The 19,546-nt window shown below is 36.3% G+C and overlaps 1 protein-coding gene across 1 annotated transcript; it reads left to right on the top strand.

The window, feature by feature from the left end:
* The first annotated feature begins 4,440 nt into the window (after window positions 1–4,440).
* LOC128676719 (uncharacterized) lies at window positions 4,441–6,378 on the top strand. Its single transcript, XM_053757005.1, has 3 exons — window positions 4,441–5,251; window positions 5,373–5,603; window positions 6,083–6,378. The coding sequence occupies exons 1-3, from the start codon at window positions 4,469–4,471 to the stop codon at window positions 6,266–6,268; spliced, it is 1,200 nt and encodes a 399-aa protein (XP_053612980.1). The 5' UTR covers window positions 4,441–4,468; the 3' UTR covers window positions 6,269–6,378.
* The last annotated feature ends 13,168 nt before the right edge of the window (window positions 6,379–19,546 follow it).

Genomic DNA, 19,546 nt, shown 5'->3' with positions numbered 1-19,546 from the left:
TTTATTATACAGCGCTAAGTATTTGTGGAGTACAACCGCTTTCTGTTTCATTCAGAGAACCTACCTATTGAAAGTTCGCGAGCGATCAATATCTGTCAAAGCGAAAAATTCAATTAAACGGAGCGAAAATTCTTTCATTGGATAAACGGGAAGCATGAGTAATGAAAATTATGTGAAAAGATTTTATGGTGTTTCGTTAATGGAATTTCTTTCGATCGGCGATTAAAACACAATGCTCTCCAATTTATAAAGAAGTGCCTTTTTCAATTATAATTTCTGTTAATAGCATTATTATATCAAAATTCTGAAAGTAAGTACCTAGTTTAGAACCTAGTTTCTTGGGCAGTATCATATCTATTAGTATTCATTTATACTCATACTAGTGGCCCGTCCCGACTTCGCTCGGGTAAAAACATAATAATTTGAACACCTAAACCTTCCTAAGGAGTCCTACAATACATTAGTGAAAACCGCATAAAAATGTAGTAGTGTTTGACTTTATTGTGAACAGACAAACACACGCTGCAAGGACTTTTTTTACAATATGTAAAGAAATTATTTTTCTATAAGACAATATCATAATAATAAATCTTTATTGCAAAATAAACAACGCCATACACCACAGTATACATATAATAAACGCCATACGGACACAGGACAGAAGTAGAAAATCGGAACAGAAGCGAAAATCCGTGCAGTAGTGTTTGCTAAGGAGTGGCTGAAATTGTTATCTATTTTAGCAGGATTGGCACATTTAATTTTATTTTATTATTATTTAAGACGTACACAACCGAATCTAATTGTTTACTATTCATATATATTAATAAAGTGTTATTCAACTAAAAACACTTTAAAATTCGTCAATTTGTTTTGCGCGGCCCTCAGCTTGTCTACTAGCAGAGCGCGCGTAAACCGGTTTTATTCAGTTGCGGTTTGCGGCGCGTACGCGACCAGCGGATAGTAGACGCGCACACACGCGCTACATGCTTATAGTATACCTACGTAAACGTAGTTATATGTGTGTTTGAAGCTTATTACCGATTCCCTACTCCTGTGCCAGAGAGCTCGTGAGATTACCAACACGTTATTCAAACACAAAAGTTTACAAAAAGGGCTCGTAGTACGAGCTGAGTGTATACGACATTCCCTAACAAACTCGTCTCAACCATAAATCATTGTAGTGCGCAAACTCGAGTAAAATAAACATCGTCAAAACTAATTAGTGTTGAAAATTCACGTGGGACCAAACAGGGTAATATGGGCGAGTAGAGTTTGATGTTGCGCTCGCAAAATTAGGGAAGTTTGGGCCAAAGTCGCCCTTACCCCTAACAAGTTAATTTAAACTGCCCGGGTAATTTGCACGGACCGTGACACTAATTCAATTAGCTTCAAGGTATGCAAACAACGCGACGTCACTGATCAGGATTACTACAGTAATGATGTTATAGTAATCTTGAAAAGAAAACTGTCTTCAAACTTAAATAATCCTCTGCATACAATGATTTCCCGCTTCTCACGCAAAGTTTCGTGTGTTCTCGGTTTCATTCGTGGCTGCAAAATCCAGGAGTCTCCTTAAAATGTTGAAAATTCTTTTCTGATTCTTTAATCGATTGCCTGCTTGACAAAAAAAATAAAAATTATGCTTCTCCTATCCACATTTAACTTTAAATGTACACATATCATACAGCTAAAAGTGACACAAAAGCTGTTGTGTGAACTAACAATGGATTCCTCCGGATGTTTGGGTACGGAACTCTCAAAATTATACTGCCACATTATATGCAGTATCCAGGGCTTTCTTAGATAAACCAACGTGTAGGTATGTACGTACGTTTGTTTATTATAGAGTCTTACTGAGTCTTAATCTTCTTATTAAAACATAATATCTTCCTTTATTACCCACTAGTGTTATCGCGACATTAGACGTCATATTAATATTGTGTCAAAATACTAGGATTTCATCTTTCATCACAAGAATATATACAACTCGTATATAGGTATAAGGTGTATAAAAGAAAAAACTCGCGACTTTTTAATTTTTGCAAAATTAATTGGTCATTTTGTATTATTTTAATATACTTATGTTATACTGTTTCTACGCTCAATGATTATAATGATTGTTAATATTTACTCGCCAAGACTGTTTTCTGTGTAGCACTATATACCATATATAATACAAAATACCAGTTTTGTGCCCACCTACTGTTTAATGTCAACCCAGGCGGGTTGACACCCACTTATGATTGCATACATGAGCAAATATTACATTTCATTCCAACAGTGGGCTGTGACGGAAAAAGAATATTATTAACCCATTTAGTGGCCGATTTCCTGCAAACAGTGTAAATGTTTACATTACATTTTCTAGGCAATCGCACTGCCTAGCTGGAAGGCAAAAATCGTGGAATAAGGAGCGGTAGGACGTGAGCAGTCTGTGATCCTACACAAATATTTGTCACGACGTGCCGGCGAGAAAATTCGATATCTACCTAATACTTTATAGGTACCTACACTACTGGGGCAAATATCTATTAGGGATTATAGGCACCACTATTTTTGTAATTCGTGACGGGAAAAGACTTGCATGAATTACTTGATTTAAATCAATGTTTTAGTTGAACAATATTACTTCGATATAAGCACTTAACTCTTTTGATATTTTCTAGAATTGCTGCCAAACTAATTGAATAGTGAACGAAAACCACTACAGCCACTACCCAATCAAACGGTATATATTTATTTATTTATTCATAAAACACATACTTACAGATTTACAGACAATAGATCCAAAATCCGTATGCTAGTCAGAATTACATCAAGTTAGTTTGTTAGTTTTTATATACTCCTGTCGATGTCGTACAGACCAAGGATCACGTTCGGTATAGACAGACAGACAGAAAGTCACATCATATGAGAAAAAATGAAATATTAGGTATTACGAAAATCATATAAACTTTTGAGGATAGCTCAGTCGTATTTATATTAAGACACATTTTCTAAGAATTTCTATGAAGAGAAATTTATATCAAGGACGTAAAAGAATTTTCCGGGATCGTGAAGAATTGAGACATACATCACAAGATGGAATTCACTAGGTAGGTTAGGTATGTACCGGATGAATTCACCCCGTAAATATCTCAGGGACTCCTGCAATAAGACTGTCAGTGTGATTTGTGCATGCACTTGATCTTGTCATACTAATTTCGAGGAAAAGCCGCGGAGATTAACTACTACATATTTTTATTCACATTTATATCCTGTACCATTTTAACTGGTTTCATGTTTGTTAATATTGGCGGTGGTTCGACGTTTTTCTACATGGGCGATTAGCTAGCTAGGCAAATACCTCATTAGACGTTTCGCTTTGTTGGACGTTTTGCTACTTACTTTATGGTCGGGAGGGGTAAATCGGGGGTTTCACAATTTATATTTTTTAGAAACTCTTAAATAATTAGTTTAATTTATTTATTAACACTACGTTACGTATTATAAAAGTAAAATGTTGCTGTTGCGATACAATAAAAAATTGATTTCCATAGGATTGTTAAAAATTTATGGTATGCATCTAAAGGTAGTTTTTGTGTATAATAAACACAAACAAGCAGTAGTTCTTTTTTCTATATAAAAACTCTATTTCTCTGTTCAAATGCGATTGGGTCATTTATTTATTTTTTATAACTAAACAGTAAAATATAATCTCCAATATATTTCACTGTTCATGAATAAATCAGAAACTGCTTCAAACAGACTACCGAATTACAGAATCCTAATGCCGACTCCATACTATCATCGAACGACATCACGAATGCACGAACATTGCGCAGTTTGTGTGAGTGCTTTTATTTACCGCAATGAAGAGTCAGCAATGTATGGCCAACCGTCAAAGTTCGGAGAACTTTTCCTTGTGTGGAACCGGCATAAAAGAGATCCTTGCCTACGTACAAAATCCATTATGAAGAACCGTATATAGATGGGTATTTTTAGAAAAGTGAATCAATATTTTTATGCCAGTTATATCTTATCTTTTATCTTCATATCTTATCTTATAATTTCTCTTCGAGCATCTACCACCATTAATTTTTGAAGGGCCTGTTTCACCGTTTGTTGATAAAGTATCTGATGGTCTATATGTAACATATCTAACAGATAGCATTATAAATTGTCTTTCACAAGTGTTGGATAAGCCTAACTGGCCAAACACCTTAGGCAGATTAATAGATCAATTAGTTTTATCTGTCAGATTACAATATTAATCAAAAATTGGCGAAATAAGTCCGAAATAAAAATAGTTATCTCACCCGTACGATTTGTCGGAACATGATAACTGGCACATGTTGCCTATATCATTAATTTGAAGCGATACGTTATCAATTGTAAAATCTGCAAGATAGTAAGTATATAATTAGAGTATTAATACTCTTGGCAATTAATACTCAGTGGTATTGTTTAAGCGATACAGTATTATACAATGGCAAACCACGATCAAATATTACGCGAATTACTCGAAAAAATAGCTGAGGAGTACAAATACAAAGATGCGACATACAAAATAGAACCTGTTTCCAGCGAGGGTGCTAATTATTCTTCAGCCCTCTATAACATCACCGTATCTAGCCCAAATAATGAAGATTTAAATTTATTTGCCAAAGTTTTGAGCTTCAGTGAGAAGACTCGATCAGCTATGGTGGATACTGATACATTACCCTCTGATCCATCTGAGACAGAAAGATTTGTGTACCAAGAATTGGCCGAAAAATTCAAAGAATTAGAACTCAAATGTGGGATTCCAATGGAAGAAAGATACGCATTTACTAAATTCTATTGCCATCAGCCAAATACGAATGCAGAAACAGTCATTTTAGAAAATTTAGCGGTAAAAGGTTTCGAAGTATACGACAGATTAAAGTCTATCGATTGGCCTTACGCATCCAAAGCTGTAGAAGTTTTAGCGAAGTTCCATGGTCTAGCTATGGCATACGAAGAACACAACCCTGAAGAATATAAGGATATTCTAATTAAATATACGAATAAAATTGAACCTATATATAAATACATGAGTAGCAGTTTTAAAGATTTTGCTGAAACAGCTTTATCAGTGACAAGAGAAGAAAACAAAGAAAAATTAAAAAAATTCATTGACTCATTAAGTTCTTTTGAAAATGTTTTGCACGTATATAGTAAACCACAGCGAAAACCCGTCATTATACACAGTGATTTTAGACCAAGCAATATTATGCATAGAATAAACAAGGTAAGCCCTAATAATACCTACCGTTGAATCTTTACTTTGTGATATTTTAATAGTCCTTCAATATCCGTTTTATCTAGTTGACATAGCTAAAATATTAACTGAAAAAGTGTTTATGTTCTAGAATGGGACAATCGACCTTATTCCTCTGGATTATCAGACCATCCATTCGGGGTGCTGCGTGAGTGACCTAATTTACTTAATAATTCTTGGTTCCGACGCGCCTTTCCGTGCTCGCTACTACCAGCGTCTGGTGGACCACTACTATGATAGTTTGAGGAATACTTTGATACGTCTGAAGATGGACCCAGACCAGATTTACCCCAGGAAGGACTTTGATTATGAATTGCGTGAGGTGAGATTAAGAATTATAAATTTATTCTAATATTATTATAATATTTTCTAATATTGTTAGAATATATTAGTTTTCATGTCCATCATTTAGATTTTTATATAGTTTACGTATACCCTTTCCTACACCTTCAACGAACTAATCATTTATTTTGTTGTAAATCATAGTAGCATCATCATAAGCCATTTTTAATATCCTCGATGTTGGGGCAGTGACTTATGGTAGGATAAATATGAGTTTTTATGAATGAAAAACAATAATGGCAAGATAGGAAAATATGGACCAACATTGTTTAAATGAGTTTCATATGGCATTTCTTCACAGCAGTGGTCATTTGGTCATTCACAATTCACAAATAAAATTAGTCGTGAAACAGTCCTGTAAAGGTCTAAATAAATGCTTTAATGCATATTTACCAATATTACTATTTATTTACTACTTATAATTCCTTAACGTTAATTATTGAAATTTATGCTTTACAGGCTCTGCCTTATGGTCTCATCGTGGCTATCTTCGGGCTCCCTTTAATCACAGTGCTACCGGACGATGCTCCTGACATGACCAGTGACAACTTCATGGATGGAATGACCAAGATAAAGACCAGCAGTCTTTACCCCGACAGAATAAACGGTGTCATTGATGATTATGTCAAATGGGGGGTTCTCTAAACTCCATTGAAATAACTTTTTGATAAGATGCTACTTTGGATTTTTTACTTGATGCTACGTATATACTTGAACTTGTATTAATAAAAATAGTACGTTCTTTTCGACTTATACTACCTAGTATATATAATAACCAAATATAAAAAAAGAAATGCATAATAAAGGGTAACAGTATGCAGTTACCATATTTGTTTGTTTATAGCTATAGTTGCGCAGCTAATGATTGATTTAAAAAGAAATTCTGAATACGATACTCTTAATGATGGAGAAGGTTGAGTATGCTATCCAGACTATCAAAGCGTTGGAGACACTGCACTTTGATGATTTGAACTGTGTGAAGTATAAATACAAAAGGCGGTCATTTTTTAAATTGTTATATATGTACATACCTAAATGTATATGAATGTCATTATGTTTTTTCGAGTGGATCTTGCAACTCAATTTTAAAGCGGATACCTTCAATCAATTGAAAAAAATTGCAGTAATGTTGTAGATACACATTTAGTAAGGAGAATGCATTATTATGATATGCATGACGTAATGGTGCGCCCAAGATTGGCATCCGACAATAGAATTCCTCAACAGATTATTGCACAGACATGTTTTTTCCACGTGTTGAATGCAACACATATCTTTGAAGACAGTAAAAGCTGATATTACTTCGTATTATGCTGTGTAGTGTACTGCTTGAAGAGAATCAAACAAACAAAGCAACAAAATTTTGCAGACTCATTGCATATATTTACGATTAATTTCTCATAGATTAAATTTAATTATTATTATTATGATTACGAAGTGCGTTTCTACTTCATTATCAAATGACGATAACGGTGATAACTTTGACACTGTAACCTAGGAAGCATTGCATTGATTCCAAAGATAAATATCTATTGTAATCATTTGTTGTCACAGTCTGCACAAGATATATATAAAATTCTAGACGCTTTTTTGTTGTAGTATAAAAAATATTCTTAGGTAATAATAATACTGTTTCAAATAATCAGTCATTCATTTGCAGTAAAATTGATCGATAGGTAAATCCAGCATAATATACTCTTGTAAAAGTACTTTTCATATGAAAGCCGAAAAATAAGATAGAAATTTCAAAGATTTATTACTGCTCGAATCTCAATGCGTCTATAGTAAACGGTGAAAGGTCCCTTTACAAATTGAAAATCAATGAACCGCGGAATCCAATTTGATATTGAAAGCCATCTCTCACGCTGCAAGCCCGCCACAAGAGCATTTTCCTGAAACGTGCGACTCGTATGGCACGCAAAATCATATTTCCATTTCACACCACTTTTGTTGAAACCCTATATGAAATGCTCTTTATTTACTGTTTTTTTCCGTTAACCACATATAAAGCTGGCGACTTTTAGCCAGAATTATTTCATACCAGCAGTAAATTTTGGAATAAAGATTACCGTATGAGCTGTTCCAGGGTAGCAAACTTAATTGAAACCCGTCTAATAGATTTTGCGTGGTCGATTTTGCGTAGTTCATAGACGGGTTTATTAACAATTGGATTACCAACCCCGCTTCAAAGCGTAAACGTAATCAAGAAATAAAACCTTGGGAAACACATTGACAGAGATATAAAAATTGACTAACCTTCAGCAAATTGAGTATCTATAACAGCAACAATAGTAACGGACGAATAGTAACAGTCATCTGTTAGGCACTACATAATTGAAATAATTAAAAAAAACTGGTCGGAGCTTCTTCCAAATAGTCGAAGGCGATGTCAAAGACCTTGGTCCGGGGACAAAAAATGATGTTAATTTCAAACAAAAACATTTTTCTATTTTTCTATCATTTCACGAGCAAAGAGTTAATAAATAGGTCCAATAGTCTTGTTGTCGATAAAATTGACAACTCCGAGCGGAATCTTTGTGTTCTGCAAGATTGGCTGCTCCACTTTTGTTATTGTTTGCTGAGGTTTATTGTGCAGACGTTATCAGGTGGAAAAATCAAGGAATCCTGTGGGAGAGAGTTCACTGGCTTCAGTTAACATATACACACATTTATTTATATTTTTCATTGTTGTTGTGCCTTTCTTGTTTTTGTGTATTTAATCACTTTGTACGAGTATGTGTTTGCAGCTTAAAAAACGTTTTTATATCTTATAGCTTATTTATTTTATTAGTCTTTTATTTTTAACTGTCCCTTGGCTTCGCTCCCGCGAAAATTTTCACAAAATCTCAAAATCTCTTTTCACATCACATGTCAAAAGCAAAATAAGTTTTAGGTCATAAAATAAGCGAACGTTTTGTACAATACACAATATTAACATCGCATATCACAAGCGAAACACAGAGGTTTACGAGCTGCTGTGCAAACTGCAATTTGCGTTCATATATAATCTGAAGCTTTTGTGTGCTTGGGACAGCTCAACTGACGGCGAATTTCTGTCTTTACTAATTAGTTAAGATCGAAATCATTGCTCTAGACTAGCTTGTACCTGCGACATCGCCCGCGTGAATAACTAACTACTAAAATAAAAATAGATAACAATAAAAAAGGACAAGTAGAAGTAGGTGAAATTTAACTTGCAACATTTGATTACAGGCAGACTAACATAGCGACGGGTGAAACTAAATCAAAGCTTCGGTGAGACGATACAAAATAATACCTCAACTATGAAAGAATAATGCTTAAATATATTGGATATATATATATATATATATATATAGCTACACTGCCGCCCATTAAGATGTCTAAACGACGAACATAGGAACAATTTCGTAAAGAAAAAGTTTCTAAAAGACTGGGATTAATATAATCAATTATATTAACTCACGATATCACCTCGTTCAGGAAAACTAATATCGTAGGAAATGACAGTTAGTCGTTATTAGCTCGACGGAAAATTACAGCGGCAGAACATAATAAAGACAGAAATACGTGACCAATAAATCTGGGTCAAAGCGTACACGATTGACTCCACTGGAAGTATGATGGCATTTTTTATTTTTATTTTCTCACTAGTGACGCCCGGTCTTTGTTCGAGTAAAACTATAATAAAATTATACACCTAAAACTTCCTAAGGAATCACATTATCTATTACCTAAACAAACTCTCATCAAAATCTGTTGCGTAGTTTTAAAGATCTAATCATACATAGGAACAGACAGCGGGATGAGACTTTGTTTTATACTATGTAGTCATAGTAATTATATAACGTCGACATGTGCAACTAACAGCCATTTAATAAACATATGTGCTCATTCCATTATTTGTGGAATTCCATTGAATATAGGCAAAACGAATTTGATTTTTATTTCTAAAGACATTCTATGCTGACTTTATATTATATAGAAAATTGAATAAAGCGCCGGCAGTCCCCGCTGTATATCAAGAGAGACTATTGAAAATATATTATTATATAAAAGACCCACGCAATGAATAAGGTTCCCTTGTGTTGGTGACATTAAAGTAATAACTTCTAGAGGTCTTCTCTTAAGTGGTCATCCAAATAACTGAGACCAAACATGTTATTTAGTCTTGGTGGAGCAGTGGCACGCGCGCTCGACCTACGATTGTGGTGGTAAAGAAGCTTTCGCAAAGGTCAGTCACGGGATGGATGAACAAAAAATGTATTATCTCTAGCGCTTCTTCTGTGTTTGTGAGACATGTTAAGCTGTTGGAACGGCTGTATTTGCAAACGTTGAAACCCGTATTGGCGTGGTACTTCTTGCCCCATTCTCCTTATTCCTCCATAAGAAAGGACTGTGCCCCAACTGTCTATGATAATGACGAAGTTATTATGGACTTGTGTATGTGCACAGTCTGAATAAATATTTCATTATATCAATAATTCATTCATTGTGATTTTTATGTATTAACTATCACCGAGGATTGTAGCAGAAAGATTCAATTATTATATTCCAAAAGCTGGATGTAGGCTGAATAAATTGGGTTTGTACCCGCTAGGGAATTTTACTAAAAGTATTACTACATACGCTGAATATCGGTGTTTGTTCGATGGTTACACAATTACATCGAAATAGCTGAACATATTTCGATGAATTTCATATTTACAAATCCAAAACTATTATTTTAAATGCGAAAATAAGTTTATTTGTTTGTCATTTCTTCTGGCTTAATAATCAAATCCAGTCCCCTTAAAATCTTCACACATATGTTTGATTAGGTGTGCGTAGAAAGACATAGCGTGATTAGTTAAATTCTTTGAAACCACCGGCAAAAACTAGTGAAAAATTCATTTTTTTAATCACACCAATGGCAACGGACATTATCACGATACGACATTGTGAAACATCGCACAGACTATAAATTTCACAGAATAAACTAAAGGTGGCTTGCATCAGTCAACTTTGACGTTAACTTTAACCTGTTCGCTGCTCATGTTTAGATAAAATGGAGTAATTTGCGTTTTTCTGCGCAGATTAATGTCAAATTTCACTAATTTAACTCACCCTGGAGTCTGAAAGTCACCCTTCCTCTTATAATATGTCGTAAGTAATAGTTCAAAACTTTAGTCCAACTCAAAGGCGAGTCGAAACCAAGAACTATGTCAAGCATTAATTAGGGCCTTTTATCAAAACGGGACAGCCGAGACGAAAGGCAAGGGTCAAATGAAAGGGTGTGACGACTATGAAGGGCGATACCAATGAACCTAAAACTTTGACGTGATGTGAGATCATTAGCCCGTGCAAGTCACCAAATGTCCTTTAAACTTGTCATACCTTGTTTTGTTAATTCGGACCGACCCTTTTCACAGACGCAAAAATAACATGACTTCGCTTTTCGCTAATTTATGCTTTTGATAGTAGTTGGAGCTTATCGATTGATCTCGTGTCCCGATAAAGAACAATAATTATAAAAGACATTGAGACAAGATATGGCCAAAAGAAGATAAACTGTGGTATAAATCTATATGGAAGGGGTAAGTGTTATATAGTTTTTACATTTATTTACTTATTATAATTCGTTATTAGGGGGAGCCCTCTGGAGTGGACCAATCTTAAACTGTCTCAACCACAGACAGACTAGACTTCTAGACTAGATCTCTTCGGGTGTTCTCTAGATGGATTCACAAAGGTCACGTCTTTTGAAATATTTCGTAGTTTGAATGGAAAACATTCAACTGTACGCTGTGAATATTTAACTGTATTGAAATATAGAATACGACGATGTGACATTAAATTAATAAATTATTTTTAGCAAATAATCAAGATTCGAGAATATAATTCCTTTAATCTAATTTGGTGTCTTCCTCGGCATCCATTTAGAAAGATGAATGTGGGATTGGCGAAAACGATTTAATAGCTATATTCAAGGTTGGCCTCTTGATCCGCTTACGAAACGAATTGGTTGGGAAAATTGCTTTCTAAATTGGACTAGTTCTGCGGTAGACAATTTGGCAAGACATTTGTATTCTTGCGGAGAAAAATAGCACATACCTCGAACATCTGATATCGAATGTCGTTGGACGTCGGCCTTCTGTTGGGCTCGAGCCAATCATTCGATCGAAATGAAATATTTCTGAGCCATTTAGAGCTTAATGAAAAACCACCCCTTTTATTTAGGCAACTCATATTATATACGCAATAGTATCATATCGTTCAACGTCGTAGGGTAATCGGGAATGTCGCCGTAACAAACGTTTATTTTATTTCAGAACTTAATTTAATTCTTCTTTGTAACCGTTAAAAATATATTTTTACCTTATTTTCACCTAATTCTTCAAGTAAGTCTCATATAGGTAAAGAATTCGTTCGAAAAAAATGGACTTGTTTACTAATTGACTGCCGATTTTTGATAAATTTGGAAACAATGAAGTCAAACATAGGCTAACACAGGCGGAGCTGCAACAAACTATTTTTTCATAAACTGTGGCTGGGGCTTCGCTCCCGTGAGAGTTTCGGGATAAACAGTACCCAAATATTTTATTCCAGGTTATATTCTACTCCTGTACCAAATTCATAACAATCCGTCCAGTAGGTTTGCGTGAAAGAGTAACAAACCTACATCCTCACAAACTTTCGCATTTATAATATTAGTAAGATATACCATTTTCTTCTGAAATATACAATCAAAAATTATAACGTAACATTTTGTAAAAGTTGTACCTGAAGCGAATTCAATTCCATTTATATTTTTCATTAATGGTTTTACATTACGACGCGGTGATATCGTAATAATTATTGCTTTTAACAAACATTTTTATTATTAAAAAGTTACCTGCTCACTAGTGACTCCATCACAATTTAATTAATTCCTTTTATTTATGAGTGAATATAAAAAAATCAGAATAAGAAAATTGAAAAAAGGAGATTTTTAACTTAATTTTTGTACAGACTTTTAGTTTGGATGACAATGCATTCTATGCATTACTTGACGGTGCTCAGGATTGGCTCCCGAGGGAATTAATTGGTAATGATTTACACCACGGTAATTAAATTTTACACGTGGTTCCTGGTGGCACCATGGCGATGGTCACGTCACAAGCAAGGCGATGGTGGACTAGGATCGGTTCCCAATAACTCTTCTTAAAACAAGGACATTATGTACTCATCTCGATGACAACAATAAATATTTATGTCAAAACTGACATTTTTGTAAAAAACCTATTATGATTTTGAAATAAACTTGTTTACTTAAGGTAGTCGTCAAAGTCATTTGTAAGGGGATAATATTATTTAAGCTCGTTTATGAGAGCGTGATACGGCCATATTTGTTTGTTGCTCTCGCAACAATGCTGCCATCTATCAAGCTCAACTGGCGACAGCAGCGTACAAATGGTTGCCGTATAAATTGCCCATAATTTATATTGATGAGTGGCATTCGGATGTTTAATGAATACTATGTAAATGTTGCAGTTATATATATAAATATAAGTATGTCTCTCTCTTTCTCTAATCTGAGCGGTTTCCAGGTTCTCTTCCTCAACAGTAAAGCGTCGGAGCCCAGAATCCGTTTTCCAACTTTTTAATTTTCCACTTCGCACGATCATCGGCATTTTTATATCTGCTCAAAAACCGAAACGTGTTTTATTCTATGTTTTCATTGGGAATGTATTGGGTATAGTATTTTTTTTATATAATAGCATGTACCTAGTTTTGGGTGAAGTGGTTTCAGAATGGGAGGACCGCTCAACCGCCTGGTGCTTGCTTGCGCTGGCGCATGACGTCCCCAACCAGGATATAGTAAATAAATGATGTACCTAGTTCTTTCTCGGACATGTTTGTCTAAACACGACCATTATTATACCTCACTATATTTTTCTATCCTAAACGTTAGGAAGAGAATACGATTAGTATCGCATATATATTATTCCATAATGCAAGTCTTTTCTGTTCACTTTGGAGCTAACTTAACCTGTGTAATTTATTCCCATATATTAATTTGTATGTACTTATAAATTCGCATTATTTGTATTCCCTATTTTGTTATTATTATACGACTGTAAACCACACCTGCCTGTGGCTTGAGATATTTGAATATGCCTGCTAGGTATTGCAAAAGTTGAAACTTCCGCAAACCACAGCAGAAATAATGAAGCGAGGTTGCGCGTCACAATGACACGACTGGAATTTTACCTAATTACAGAAGTTGGAGCATTTCTGTCAAATTCCAACAATATGTTTACTAAAGAGGCTGCCGCGTCTGCAATAAGCCCGGTGTTATGCTAGCTCCACACTGTCGCCGAACTCAAACATAGGCCGACGCGAATGCGTGAACATTGCGTTGTTCGAATGAGTGATTTTATTTAGCGAAGTGAAATACCAGCAATGTATACCGAACCGCCAATTTACACACTTATCGACGACAGTGTGGAGCCGGCACTGATATTATACGCGGTTCCCTATACATTTGCATGTTTTAAGACATTATATTTGCATAGAGAACCGCGCATGTCTTTAGTGAAAATTATGCCTAGAAACAAAAATATGTTGTAACTTACTTTTGTTTCTTTGCATACTTTTTTATCCTAATAACCTTGACTTTACGTGAAAGCGTGAACAATTTTGATCACATATCGTACAATACAATTAATATATTACACATAGTAGGCACTGTTATCCTAATATTTTCACGGGAGGGAAATCTATTATACAAAATTTGCTAAATATACTTAAAATGGTAATTTTCAAAATTAATGATTCATTTTGGGATATGATACGTTTCTCAATAGTTGCAGTTGGGTAAAACAAGCATTTAGCTTATTCGATAGACAGTATTTGCAGTTAAAATCGATGACAATAGTCAAAACATTCCGCTGCCTTTGGCCGTTTTAGTTATTCATTTATTTAGGTAATTCCGTTAAATCATATCAACATTTTACGCTAAAATAGGTATTCAACGTACCCTCAAAGTAAGATGCCAAAAAGCTATATACTTAATACTTAATATTTTTTTTGCCGTTAGCCTTTACTTGTGCCAATAGGAATACACACTATGCAACTCGCAACCATGGATTTAATAAGTACTTCGTACAACGGAGTATCTTCTAATTCTATGATAAGGACATAATGAACGTAATGTTCTTATATCTGTGACGAAAACTAGTCTATTAAACCACTTGACCGTTATTCAAAGCTTAATAAATGAGATAGGCGTGTCTTTTCCCGTCTACTATATCAATTGACTTACTCTTTTTTACCCGTGTTTCCGGTTGCCTTGTTACGTCACCAGGTGGGGGTAGTGAGCACGTAGGCCGGAGCTCACTGCCGATTTGTCATTGGCGTTTTAGTTCCTGTCGAGTGAACATCAACCGGTAAGAATTTATTCAGCTCTGAGCACCTAATTGGTGAGTACCTAATTTCAATTTTATTTTTTGTATTCAAGAATACTTTTGTATTTATTCCAAGATAACTATAACAATCTTCTTAGTTATCAGTTATGGTTAATTTGTTCATAAATTCTTACCTACCCACATTTAAATATTAATAACGGTATTTCACCGTTCGCATTATAGATTTAAATCTTATAAATTTAAACTTCTTCAAAATACACTTTTAATTTACCCGTATTATTATTATTATTTTTTCCAAAGTGCCGCTGCAATGTCAGACAAAGACATTCCTACTACGCGGCAGAAGCCAAGTGTTTCAACGCGAAAAAGGCGGCGTGACGAGAGCAGCTCCAGTAGCAGCAGTAGCTGTTCATGTTCTTCGGGTTCATCGGAATCTCATAAGAGACACCACCGCCGCCGCCGCCATACGAAGCGACGTCGATCATTAGACAAGTTTGAAAAACTGAATAAAGAGGTTAGTGACCTTCGCAGCTTTCTGATGTACTCGTATAATTCTAACTTTCAATCGGCGCAGACGCAAGTGTCTTGCGAAAATTTCGATAATGTGTCCGTTAGTTCAAATGTTAGTCGTACAATGTACGAACAATTAGAGGAAGTCCCTACTAATTCAGAAAACCCTGCATCAGACTTCACTTTTGGTATCGAAACCAAATTAAAGGAACCACCAGTGCCTAAAACTCCCGAACATTTTCTTAAAATGTTGTCTGAAGTGCAGAGGTTGGGGTCAGAGACTTGGTCTGAGGTTAGGTATGCTGAAACCCAAAAGCTTTATTCGCATACCCCCGGTTTTGTTAACCTAGAAGTCAATGATGAAATTAAAGTTTACGATAATTTACGTTATTATGCTCATCCCGAGAAGGCATATGCGGCTATTACCTTTTGCATTTTAAAGCAAAACGAAGCATTGCAAAACGTGCTTCGTAATCTTTTGGCTTGGATTCAGACGCAACCTTGCGATGCGGACTGGCTCGCATTAGCATCCAAAAAAATTGAAGAATTATTTTTAAAAGGAGATTTTCACAAAATCTCGTCTGATTTGTTGCAATTAGTTTGTGGGCATAGAGCCGAAGTCATTCAAATGCGCAGAGAGGGCATACTTAATCAAGTTCGTGATCCTTTAATTAAATCCACATTGAATAAAATTCCGCCCTCTTCTACTTGCATTTTTGAAGAAGTTTCCTTCTCTTCTACAATAGAAAAAGTTGGTGGGGTACGTAAAGCATTTAATCCCATTACAAAACCCGTTAACGGTCCTAAAACCTATAAACACGATTCTAATCGCACTCTACAAACTAAAGGCCGAAGGAAAGAGTCTCATCATAGTTCATCGCAAGGGCCTTATTTTAGAAGTCATAATCAGATGCCAAGTTATTATCCACACCCGCATAATACATTCCCATATCCGAGCACATCTCGAGACATTGTACCCCCCCCACCTCCACATCAGTTGAACTATGGACAGGTGGCGTATCCTCCACCTAATTATTGGAATGCACGGCCAGAGCCGTCTGCACCTAGAGGTCAAAGAAGTGGCAACAGAAGGCCATTTCGCTCCTCTACAAATAGAGGAAGTTCAAAGAGATCAAAACAATGACAATCAACTCTTTCGAGCAGGTCAATTAGTGCTATACCTGGACGAATGGAGATCTATGGGGGCACCCGACCATATCTTACAACTAATACAAGGATACCGAATACCTTTTGTGCAAAAACCACCTCTACAAATTCCAAATTTTGGGGCAGCCTACGTGACCCCATATTGCGAGGAAATGACCACTGTTGTCACAAAAATGATCAGCCAAGGGGTTTTGGAAGAAGCGCCGATGTCTCCAAGTTTCGTTTCTCCATTATTCCTCGTTCCAAAGAGCGACGGATCGACTCGCCCAATTTTCAATTTAAAAAATTTGAACAATTTCATAACGACAGATCATTTTCGAATGATAAATGCTCATCAGGTCCCGCACTTTCTTCAGCCCAGAGACTGGATGTGCAAAGTGGACCTATCACAAGCGTACTTTCATCTCAGTGTGTCCCCATCTCACAGAAGGTTTCTACGAGTCATATACCAAGGGCAGTTGCTCCAAATGACGTGCCTGCCATTCGGCCTATGCACAGCGCCAAAGATTTTCGCAACTGTGTCGAACTGGATAGCTCAGACGTTGAGAGACAAAGGTGTGAGGATCATAGTCTACTTAGACGACTACCTCTTAGCTCACCAAGACCCACGTGTCTTACAACAGCACACGGAAATGCTATTAAAGACTCTCAACCGTCTAGGATGGCAAGTAAACTTCGAAAAGTCTATCATAACACCTCAAAAGTATCTGGTCTTCCTAGGTATTCAATGGCATACGTGGTCGAACCGAATATCTCTCCCAGAGGAGAAATCTTCCCTGATAGTTCAGAAATTAACCCGACTAGTGACAGGGAAAGTTTCAGTAAAGGACCTACAAGCAGTGGTAGGGTTGTTAAACTTCGCAAGCTTTGCGATCCCATTAGGAAGACTGATGTATCGAAGCACACAAATGTTTCTTCTATCCCTACCAAGAAACGCGAGCAGAAAGTACGTCATTCCAAAAACCGTAAAGAACGACCTGACGTGGTGGATAATCAATTGTTATGGGACCAAACCTTTGCACATACCCCCTCCAACCAACTTCCTTACGACAGATGCGTCGGATCAGGCTTGGGGAGCGCTGATGAACGACATTCCTCTGTCCGATGTCTGGTTAATAGAGGAGCAGAATCTGCATTGCAACGTAAAGGAAATGTTGGCGATTCTTTACGCTCTTCAGAACTTTATTCCAATCATAAATCACAGCTCAATATTAATGCAATGCGACAACCAAACTGTAGTGACGTACCTGCGAAAGGAAGGCGGCATGAAGTCCAAGACCCTTTTGCGTCTAACACGCGAAATACTGACCTTATTGCAAAATCACCAAATACATTATCAGATCTATTATATTCCGGGGAGATTCAACAGCCAGGCCGACCATTTATCGAGACTACGCCTACCGTCAGAATGGCATCTCCTCCCTCAAATCACGGAGAAAATTTTTGCCAAATGGGGAACGCCGTTAATAGATCTATTCGCTTCGAAGAGAGCCCACGTGGTGCCAAATTATGCGACCTTAGATCTCAAAGATCGGCAGGCGACATTTCACAACGCTTTCAGTATAATTTGGAATTTTCCACTGGCTTGGGTGTTCCCTCCCCCGTGTCTAGTACCAAAAGTGCTAGCACATCTCAATCAATGCTCAGGAGCGTACCTACTGATAGTCCCACGGTGGAGGAAGGTATTCTGGAGAGCCGATCTCAAGGCCAGAGCCCTAGGACCTCCCTTCACCCTGCGGAATCTACACAAAGTGTTAATAGACACGTCAACAGGACAACACCCACCGGATGTCCAGAATCTCAATCTGGAAGTCTGGAAATGTCGGGGTGGACTGAAGATCTGAGCTCATGGAACAAGGAACAAATGGATTTGCTGCAATCTTCTTGGCGCTCGTCTACAAGACGAACTTACAAGGTAGCCTGGAAAAGTTGGCTTTTATGGTGCGTGTCACATGATGTTGATCCAAAAGACCCATTACCTACAGACCTGGCTAGATATTTAGCTTATCTTCATTTGACTAAAAAATATTCCTATAGCACCATTTTACTGCAGAAGTCCGTTGTTGCTACCTTATGCAACACTAAATCTAATAATTTGAGTTCAAATGTAGTAGTAAAGCACATTTTAAAATCTATAGCTAATAAAAATCCCAGACCAGAAAAGTCCCCTATTTGGGACATAGATAAACTTGCAGATTTTATAAGCAATTACTCAATTGATGAAAGTAGTTTGTTTGAAGTAGCGCGCCACACAGCTGCTTTATTATTACTTTGTTCTGGAAGACGGGTCCACGACTTGACTCTTCTACGTATTGATGTTTTGCATTTGATTAAGTCTGAAGAACATTTTATCTTTTGGCCAGTTTTTGGCTCTAAAACCGACAGTGCTAATCACCAACAATCAGGTTGGAAATTGTTACGTAATACCTCAAATACTAAACTTGATCCCCTTCTTTGGATAGAAAAGACTATTTCAATGTTTCATGACAGAAGACTAGATGCAAATAGTGATTCTCTATTTATTACTACAAGAGGTGAGGCAAAGCCAGCGTCTCGAACGGTCATAGGCGGTTGGATAAAATCATTACTAAAAATAGCAAAAATAGATGCTTCCCCAGGTAGTGTTAGGTCTGCGGTAGCGTCAAGCAATTGGTTAAAAAGTTTTCCCTTAGATGAGATCTTAGCCCGCGGAAATTGGAAATCTGCCAACACGTTTCTTAAATTTTATAGAAAAGAAATTGTTACACATTTAAATAAGGAGTGTTCAATTACTAACCTCTTTCAGGTTGCAAACTAAGTAGCATCAAGGATATACCTACGTGTTTATACTGATTGCTATCGAATTATTTAAGTATAGTTTTGAAGTTACAAGTTTTAT

This window comes from Plodia interpunctella, chromosome 16 (assembly GCF_027563975.2).
Source record: "Plodia interpunctella isolate USDA-ARS_2022_Savannah chromosome 16, ilPloInte3.2, whole genome shotgun sequence".
Lineage (NCBI taxonomy): Eukaryota > Metazoa > Arthropoda > Insecta > Lepidoptera > Pyralidae > Plodia > Plodia interpunctella.
Note: the sequence above shows the minus strand (reverse complement) of the source record. Positions and strands in the feature narration are given on the sequence as shown.